Source organism: Rutidosis leptorrhynchoides, chromosome 5 (genome assembly GCF_046630445.1).
Source record: "Rutidosis leptorrhynchoides isolate AG116_Rl617_1_P2 chromosome 5, CSIRO_AGI_Rlap_v1, whole genome shotgun sequence".
Taxonomy (NCBI): Eukaryota; Viridiplantae; Streptophyta; class Magnoliopsida; order Asterales; family Asteraceae; genus Rutidosis; species Rutidosis leptorrhynchoides.
Window position 1 is genome coordinate 197,957,334 of NC_092337.1, and position 10,668 is coordinate 197,968,001.

Genomic DNA, 10,668 nt, shown 5'->3' on the forward strand with positions numbered 1-10,668 from the left:
ACACTATACAACTCCGGGGTCCTAACATTTACTAAAGTAATCAATACTTCACTATTTATTCTTATTGATATTCCTCGGTGAAGGTGCTGATGCTCATGGAATTCTTGTGAATTTCGCAAGATACGAATGATGTTTTCTAGAAAGTTTCGAGTACATTGAAAATGAAAGTGCGAAATCAAACATGTACTTGAACAATACACTAGGTTTATTATGAAATGAAATCTATTGAGTTGAAGCAGAGATTAACGATTGTTAAGTTGTTAACGAAGGATGTACATCATAGCATATTAGTAATATGAATTAGCCGAGTAGTATCTACCCTTTAAAATTCACACGTAATAGCTTAGTACGAAAAGATATATTGTGGTTTAAAAATTCATATATATAAAATATACATATAAATTCTTCAGAGGGAATGAGTTAATACTTCATAACTCGTTGATACAATATGCTCGTTGTCAATTTGTGATGACGTCGGTGATTATGGAACTGGCGGATCTTGTGATGTTGTAGGTGCTGCTGGTGCTGGTGATGCTGCCGGTACTGCTGGTGCTGGTGATGCTGACGGTACTGCTGGTGCTGCTTGTATAACAAGTCTATTTTGTAACGCACGCACCATCCCTGTCAGAGTTTCTATTCTCCCCTCTATCATCTCTATCCATCCACTCATCTTGATTTACGGTTATGATTAGAATAAATAATCTCTAAAACTTTAGAGATTACATAATCACCGTAGAATATTTCTCCGATGAAGTTATGAATCAATACTTCATCGTTTGTTATTGTTGGTATTCCTTGGTATCTACAGGGCGTATGACGTTGATGCTCGTGGGACAGATTGTGATGTTCAGGCTTGCGATGAGGATGTTGTTGGTGGTGGTAATGGTACTGTTGGAGTTGATGCGGGTGGTGCTGTTGGTGTTTGTGGGGCTTGTGATGCTTGTAAGTTCTGCATCATATTCTCCAAAGCCGCCACTCTAGCGCGAAGCTCGTTGACTGCTTCTAGTACACCGGGATGATTGGCAGTTGGAACGAGCTGATGAATAAGATCTAGAAGTTTAGATAATATATAATCGTGGCGGAATACTCTGGAAATGAGGGTGAAAATGGTGTTTCAGACTGGTTCGCCGGTAAGTGCTTCAGGTTCTTCGCCAAGAGGGAAATTTGGTGGGTGGAAAGGATCGCCTTCTTCTTGTCTCCATTGATTAAGTCGGCTACGAACCCATCCTCAATCCATCCAGAATAGATGATGGCTAACAAGTTGTAATACACTAACATGATTTGAATGAAATTGAATGGCAGCTGGATGTAGGGATTGACTGATGAGTTAATGGTGATATCTATATGCTTACATGTATGTAATGCATATATATATATATATATATATATATATATATATATATATATATATATATATATATATATATATATATATATATATATATATATATATATATATATATATATATATATATATATATATATCCACTATCATGTTCTCGTGAGCAAGCAACAACCTTGACGATTGATGCCAACAATGAGATATTTTAAAAATAGTACGGGTACCATATATAATCATACGATTGTATTGTCTGAACTTCCTTTACTTATAAATTTCAGGTGCAGTAAGAAACAAAAGATAAAAGTTAAGTTGGTAGAAATTGATTTGTTCACGTGAAAATTTGGTTGTAATTATGTGTGTGCTTTTGTTAACGTTTTCAAGTAATATTCTTATATATATAATAATATTATTTTACATAATTAGTTCTAACAATTAATTCATATAATATTTCAAATTTATTATATCTATATATACATATCTATTTATAAATAGTTGTTCGTGAATCGTCAAAACTGGTCGATGTTAAATGAATGTAATGAAAACAGTTCAAAAATTTTGAGACTCAGGATAACAGACTTTGTTTATCGTGTCAGAATTATGAAATTATTTACAGAATTAAGTTTAAAATAAGTCAAAAATTTCCAGGTCGTGACATAAGCAAAGACTATTGAGTTATACTTATTAATAGGTTCAGTGAGTGTGGAGTGCACGTCTGTAAGAGTTGACTCAATAACGCAGCGAAAATGGTGGAGGTCAAGGAGGCTACGCCCCCTTGCGGGGTCCAAGGGGCAGCGCCCCTCGCTGGGCTCAGGGAAGCATCCTGAAACCTTAATCGAAAAGACACTATACGTTATGTCGAAAAGGTGCCTACCAAGAGTTTCCAACCAAAATATAACAAAATTTCTTAATTCGTTTTGGCACTTTTGCCTTCATACACAACTTACAGAATTCTCATTTCTCCGATTATTTGATTTGTGATTTCATTGCCAAAAACATAAATTGCGTTATTGTCATATCCCTATAAAGATTTTGTGAAACCAAGGCGATCATTGAGACAAAATACTTTATAGAAAAAAGTGAATACACGATTCAAGAATCAATCGAACAATCAAATCATACCATAATTTTTACAACCCTCTCCATCTTTCTACAAGTAATACATATTAATTCAAAATACATAATTTCAAAATACTTTATAAGGATTTTGAAATACATATTAATTCATACTCTAATAACTAGCTTTAACTATCTATATGTTTGGACGAAAAAAAATGGGATTAAAAATTAAAATAGATCATATTAAAATAGTTCATGAAGATCTAGTAATAATACAATTGTGTCAAACATACGTTGACATATTTTATGATCTTTGATACTCTTTACAACAATTGATTCATAATCGATTACGAACAAATACATTGAGCTTTTGCACCAATAAACTCTAAGACTGATCAAATAATCAATACACAAACAAGCAATGAAACTAACAACATATATCAAAGGAACAACAAACACATAGACACACATTCCCCTAACCTTCAATCATCTAAAAAAAGTTGTCTCATCAATAACGAAAGTTTAAAACCAACTTAAAGATTTATTTAGGTGATACAAGTATCCAACTAGTGATTTAAAAAGTAAAAAACTAATTATCAAAGTACTGATATTGAGTCATCTCAAATATTGAAGGACTTGATATTTAACACCACTTGATGTTAGGGAAAACAAAAAACCTGCAACAGCCAACAGACTAAAACCTGCAATACATACACTTATCCCGCCGGCCCTTCAGCCACCGTTAAAGTCACCGTCGCCGTTCAAAGGTAGTATCAACCTTACTCCCCCTACTTCTGTAACATTTTCTTTTAATAACTTCCGTTTGCTATCATTAATTACATAATCCTTATAATCTGAACTTATGAACCGCTAATTATTAGTTTCTATCACGAAATAATCATATAATAACAACATTTTTACCCAATCCCATCCAGTGTAGGTAAGTTGACCTCTACCGCATGCATAATAGATAAATAAATTGCACCAAATATCAGTTAGGTTTAATATGATTATATGGATATATGGATTATGGACACTAGGCATTAGGTTAGGGTTTGAATTGCACAATCTATGTACTTGAGCTGTTGATGATACTTAGGTATTATGTATTTGATTTTGAATTCACAGTTTTTTAAATGGCTTTTGCTCTTGAAGTACCTGTGAATCTACTTGGACGACAACGCAATTTAGTCTCGTTTTCAAGGAGTAGGCAACCATCAAACTATACTAGTTTTAGTAGAAAACAAAGGTGTTTATTTTCGATATCAGCTACACTAAACACTCCGATTCAGAGTGTTGACGATAAGCAGTTGGTTCGTGTAAACAATGTTGCTGTTCCGATAATGGTAAAGTACTTATTTTTAAATGTGTCACTTTTTGATTGTTAATTTTTATCGATATTGTTTTTTTATTGCTTTTGAATAATGTTTAGGTGAATAGTTGTATGGGGAAAATGGGGCAGGCGATTATTGAAGCGGGAGTATCTGCAGGGCTTTATGTTGTTCCAGAGTCGTTTGGTATTCAACGCGATGCTGGGAAAACGGTTCAAGTTGGAGGGAAAGATATTAACGTGCATGGTCCTTCTGATAGAGAGACCACTTTAGCATCTGTTCTAAAAGAATATCCGGATTTGATCGTTATTGACTTTACTGTACCTAATGCTGTCAATGGTAAACTTGCAGTTATATGATATAGATATGTCTTATCATCATCAATCACCAATATTACTATATTGGATTATTGCTTTTTTTTTTTTTTTTTTTTTTAATTTTTATGCAGATAATGCTGAGTTGTATTGCAAAAGCGGAGTGCCTTTTGTGATGGGAACCACTGGTGGAGATAGGGATCTTTTGTATAAAACGGTGCAAGAATCGAACCTTTATGCTGTAATTTCTCCTCAAATGGGAAAACAGGTGAACATCGTATAGTTTTATTTGTAAATTACTTCTTGTTCATTTTTGTTATTTTAAAGGAATTTTTCTTTAAGTCTCTTGGTGGTTTGTTTTGTTCAGGTTGTGGCATTTTTGGCTGCCATGGATATTATGTCTAAGCAATTTCCTGGAGCATTCTCTGGATATAAACTAGAGGTACGTGTCTATAACTGTTACGACAACTTGCTAATTAGCTCGATGCATCTTTGTTTTAATATTCACTCACTTGGTTTAGGAACAACATGTCAATAACAATCTATTTGGGTTGTTTTGGGTAATGTTAATGGGTCAATACTTGAGCTAAAGCCCGAAGGAAATCGGCCAAAGTGGTTGAATGTCACCCAAAGTGTATTTGTCTAAATCGTTCTATCTAAAAAGTGTTGTTACAAGGGTACACTGTAGTTTTTATAGTTACTCTAATACACTACATATTTAATGTAGCTTGACCATTTTGGATACAGAATGTTTCGGGTCAACCGAACTCGATCCCACTTAGCTTTGAACCAAACCTTTGCGTACCTGTCACCCAACCCGCCCATTAGGCTATCTCAAGTTGTTCCTGGTGGCGATTTTCTAATTTTGAAAATCTACCAGGTGTTGGAATCTCATCAACATACGAAGTTGGACACATCTGGAACAGCAAAAGCTGTCATATCTTGCTTTCAGAAACTTGGAGTGTCATTTGACATGGATGAGGTCTGTCATGATATTTTATATTTGTTACTTCATGTGGTTATATTATCTTAATCTTACTTTTATCATAAAAGATGTTTCAAGACATCTTAAAGGTACCAGAACAGGGGCGGATGTATATAGTGCCCAGTGGTGGCACGGCACACCACTGAAATACGCGATGTAGTGGAAATTTTTTGGAGTTTTTAACTAGTGACACCACTGGATGTATATTTTTTTGAGTGACACCATTGAAATAAGACATCTAGTAGAAATTTTTTGAGGGTTTTAACGGGTGCACCAGTGACTACCAATCCTAGATCCGCCCCTGTACCAGAATACATGTTCTTGACATGATAACAAGAAGTAGCACGCTTTTATTTATTATACCTTTTCACCTTTTGCCTACCAAAGTTAATTTATCTCCTTTTTTTTTTTTTTTTTTGATTTTTTGATATGCATTTCTGATTTAGAAGGTTGTATAACTTAACATCAGGTACAATTAATACGAGATCCCAAGCAACAAGTTGAACTGGTTGGTGTTCCAGAAGAGTACTTAGATGGACATGCATTTCATATGTACCATCTCACGTCTCCCGACGGAACGTAAGCTGCTGACTGTCTTCGATACACGATGTGTTTTTTTAATCGCTCTGAACGAGAAATGTAATTTCATTTTACTGTTTGTAGAGTTTCATTTGAATTCCAACATAACGTTTGTGGGAGATCAATCTACGCTGAAGGTGCTATCGATGCTGCACTTTTTCTTGCTAAAAAGGTCCTAATTCTTTCCTTTACTAGAGAACTCGTCAAATGGGCAAAATATATAACTAATATAATCATATATTTGAGATTTCTTTTGAAATATTATTAGAAGCAAATAGCTTAATTTTTATTTATGTCATTTTTGGTTTGGACAAAAAGTTATCTAACCCTTATTAACCCGTACAAAATATTTCATTTGATGATGTCACCATTACCAAACTTCGCGATATCCTAATTGTTTAATTTTTTGAAGCTAATTTTCAAATGCAGATCCAATCAAGAGCAGATAAGAAGATATATGACATGATTGATGTCTTACGCGAGGGTAGCATGCGTTAAGAGACAATTACTATATAACTATCAGCTTAGATGAGGTTTGGTCATATTGCAGAGTTCTCATCAGAAGACTTTGGTCCCCAAGTGGAAGTCGGTTATCCTGTTTTTTCGGTCAGAGTTAGCGTATAAACCCGTGCTTAGGTTGTGCTTGTTAGTTAATGTAGGGAATTTTCTCTTGTATGCTAGAAAATGAGACCATTAACGATTATAGTCAAGACTGTGTAATCTTTGATTACATTTTCTGAATCTTTTGTAAGATGTATTCATAATTTGTCTGGATTTTTTTTCTGCATATTTGTTATCCCGCGGTACAAAAGGTTCGATTCCTTCACTTTTTAATGAGAGTACTCATGTTGATTACGATGTTATTTTGGTGCTATTTATAGTTCGGTTGAACTAAGAACATAAGACCATTGTTAACGCAGCGTGGTGGCACCGATTTTACCACCATCACGCCACCATAGCGCCACTATGGGGCGTGATGGAACCAATTTTCCTCCGGCGCGATGGGAGCATCACGGGAAGAAGAAGTAGAAGCGTGTCGCAGTGTATAGCGAATGAGATGAAGCCAAGTATATTGAGGCTTTATATATGAGCAAGATTTCTTACCATTTGCTTGATTTAATTTAATGGAAGGAAAAAAAATAATTGAAGTAGGATCGGCTGTTGCAGAACTATGTATGAAACATGAGGATGAAGATGATATATTAGGTATAATTACACATTTAGTCCCTCAACTATGTATGAATGTATATAAATATATGGTGGTATTATTTTTAGTTTAAATTATGTATTTAAATTATGATATTTTACATAAAGTAATTAATTTAATTACAATAATGAAGTAAAATAAATAAATAATGCAATAATTTAACTTAAAAAATGAAAAATAAAATAAAAAGGTGGGACTTTGTGATGACCCGGGAATTTCCGACTAAATTTAAACTTAATCTTTATATGATTTCGATACGATAAGCAAAGTATGTAATGTTGAGTCTAGAAAATTTTGAAACGATGTTCATATATACATTTGACCTTTGACCACTCCCGACGATTCACGAACAATTGCGTTTTAATAAACATGTAAATAGATATATATATATATAAATATATATATATATATATATATATATATATATATATATATATATATATATATATATATATATATATATATATATATATATAAATATAAGTATATATAATAATTTGAAATAATAGGAAACAATTTAATCATTTAAATCGAATATGTAAAATAATAATATAAATAATAAAGTTACGATTAAAATAAATCTACATGAAAATATATATGATTTTGTTTTACATAGTTAATGTTATATGTATATAGTAATATATATAAATATTAAATGTATACATATGTTGTTATATGTATGTCATAATTAATAAAATGTAATATTAAGTTTGATTACTAGGTAAAAATATAATTAAGTGTAGTTGTTATAGTTACTTTCAATAATTTTATTATTAATATCACTGAGATTATTAAAATTATTATTATGTTTTGTTATTGTATTAAGATACAAACTTATTATTGTTATCATTAATGTTATTATGATTATTAGTAGTAATATCAACATTATTATTAATAAATACCATTATTATTGTTATTTATATTATTATTATTATTTTATTAATAATAATATTAAAAGTATTATTATTATTAATATTTATTAATTATTAATATTAAATAAAATCAAATAAAGGTACCTCATATCATAATCGAATTTTTATTTTTGATTCTTGTCTGATTCATGTATCTGTCGACTTCAACTTACAATATATGCCAAACTTGTGACTAACTTGTGTTTTATTTTCAATTATTCGATCTCACTCCATATTTCACATATTGCAATTGAGAAAAATAAAACAGAAACCCGTTCATCTCTGTTCCTGTTCTAATTTTTCAAAAAGCTTGAAATTGTTTTGTTTATCAAAATTTATAAATGCAAAGTTGTTAGGAATGATCTATTTAAACTCTCTGTAAGTTTTCATGCTTCGATTCTTCTTATTAACTTCGAATTTGTAAAGTCAAATTTAAAAATTAAAAAGTCAACAGTTTTGTTCATCAAGAAATTCGTAATGGTTTTGATGTTTCTGGATCAATGGATGATTCAAAAAGTTTCTAGGAGTGATTTACTGTATATTTCATGTTGAAAGTTTTATCTAAAACGATTTAGAAATTGAATTTTGATTTTTAGTTCATGTTCATGAAATTTGAAAAAGCAATTGATCAGATACGAATAAGATTTAAAAAACTAAAAATGAGGATAGGTTAGGATTCAGTTAGTTAATCTTCCTGTAAAATATCATCCTTTAATTCTTCAAATCAAAGACGAATTTCGGAGTCAAAGTTTGTGGGATAAAAAGTCAAACAATGTTCATCAATCAAATTCGGATTATCTGTTTTGATTTAAGTTTAATTGATAATCTAGATAGTTTCTAAAAGAGTTTTTCAATCTTTTTCATATTGTAACATTCATCTAAAACGATCCATAAAGTGAAAACTTTTTTTTTCTCCTCTCCATAGCAACGACGAACAGAAGTTTTTTACATCTCTATATATTTTTTTTTCGTTTGTTTTAATTAATTTAATTACCCTCTAATTATTCTGTATTTATTTTAAATTTTAAAAGTTATTTAAGTAGCTTGTTGATTAGTCAGTTCTAGTCCTTGGTCGATTGAAGATTCTGAAGAAGAAGATCTCAGATAGATATTAGTTATATAGATTTAGGTGGAGTGATATAACAGAAAAATGGTAGACAGTTCAACGGTTCAAGGTGTTAACGAGGGAGCGGGAGGTCTCGGGTTCGAGTCCCGCCTTTTAGAGGGTATACTCATTTATTTCTTTTATTTCTATTATTATTGTTATTATTATTATTATTATTATTATTATTATTATTATTATTATTATTATTATTATTCCTAGGATTATTATTGTTATTATTATTATTATTATACTTATTATTATTATACTTATTACAACAACAACAATACCCAATCCCGCGCCTGCGAGGTATGGGGGAGGTAAGATGTATACAATCCTTCCTCTACCCTAAACTAGAAGAGAAGTCGTTTCTGTTACCACGAGTCGAGAGAATTCTCCACCCACGGGAAAGGAAATTCATCCCCCTCTCTACTCCAGGGTAGAGAGATTGCTTCCGTGAGGACCTCCGGCTAAAAAAAGACTTTTTTTTATTTAAAACTAAAAAATAGAAATTAAAAAATAAATTAAAAAATACAAAGATAAATAAAAAAAATAGATAAATATATAGATAAAAAAAAAAAAAGGGGGGGGGGACGCCATGGAAATGGTAGAATCAGATTTTCATGGGGTTTAAAGCATGCCTAAGAATCAATTTAGGCTCTGAGCGGCAGTCAAGACGCCACTAAAACGACGTTTGTCGTTGCCTCAATAAGTAGAGCCAAAAGACCTTGTGGACAGCAACTCGAGGGCATGCCGGGTGGAAGTTGTTGCGCAAGCAAAGAGCCAACCACCCTTAGCAAACCAAAAACCACTCATGCACCTTTACGGTAGACACCCCCGAAACCACCCAACTAAAAGGAACCAACCAAGCTCTAGAGTAAGGGAAGTCGTCCTCAGCCATAATGGTCCCAAGATGCACCGAGCGATGCGAATCACCTGATCATACATACATGCATACATACGTACATACATACACACATACCTAAACCTACATACAGACATACCTACGTATATACATGAGACATACCTACGTACAAGCATGAAACATACCTACGTACATACATACATGCATAAAGCCACACATACAACCATACATACATAGCATAAGCACCAAGTCCTACATAAACCTATTAGCAAAACATACATACATGAGTGAATATACCACACCTGCAGACAAGTAAAAAGCAAGCATACATACATACCTACCTACAAATATACATACATAAAAAACAAACTCACATACAAAAACGTGTGTAACTGCATCACACCTTCATTACAAAACCTACATGCATGCATGCATACATACATACAAACATACAAGAACCTACGTGCATACGTACAAACAACCACGCAAGCATGCATACATCCAAAACCAAAGATACCAAAAACATACTCATTTAATAATATTAGTAACAGTACATAAAACTAATAAAAACGATAGTAATAGTAATACAAATAATAGTAATAATAATAGTTCATATAAATATTAATAGTAATAAATATTTGTAATACAAATACTAATACACTAATAATTAATAATAGTGATACAAAAATAATAATAATAACAATAATAATACTAATAATTGTAATAGTAAGAATAATAGCAGTAATAGCAGTAATAACAATAACAATAACAGTAACAGTAACAGTAACAATAACAATAACAATAATAATAATAAAAGTAGCCCTACTCAACTATTCTTATTCTAGCCCTCCACGCATCCCTATCAGAAGTCATGTCCTCGGTCAACGAAAGCTCCTCATGTCGAGTCTTAGTCTATCCATCCACCTACGAGTAGGTCTACCCCTTCTCCTTACACCATCTACCGTGAGTGCCTCAA

General features: G+C 32.1%; 1 protein-coding gene across 1 annotated transcript; it reads left to right on the forward strand.

Annotated features, from left to right (window-relative positions):
* The first annotated feature begins 3,039 nt into the window (after positions 1-3,039).
* LOC139847862 (4-hydroxy-tetrahydrodipicolinate reductase 2, chloroplastic-like) lies at positions 3,040-6,393 on the forward strand. Its single transcript, XM_071837590.1, has 9 exons — positions 3,040-3,165; positions 3,527-3,744; positions 3,831-4,068; positions 4,178-4,311; positions 4,411-4,485; positions 4,924-5,025; positions 5,498-5,607; positions 5,692-5,779; positions 6,037-6,393. Exons 2-9 carry the CDS (start codon positions 3,535-3,537, stop codon positions 6,103-6,105), a joined length of 1,026 nt encoding a protein of 341 aa, XP_071693691.1. The 5' UTR covers positions 3,040-3,165; positions 3,527-3,534; the 3' UTR covers positions 6,106-6,393.
* The last annotated feature ends 4,275 nt before the right edge of the window (positions 6,394-10,668 follow it).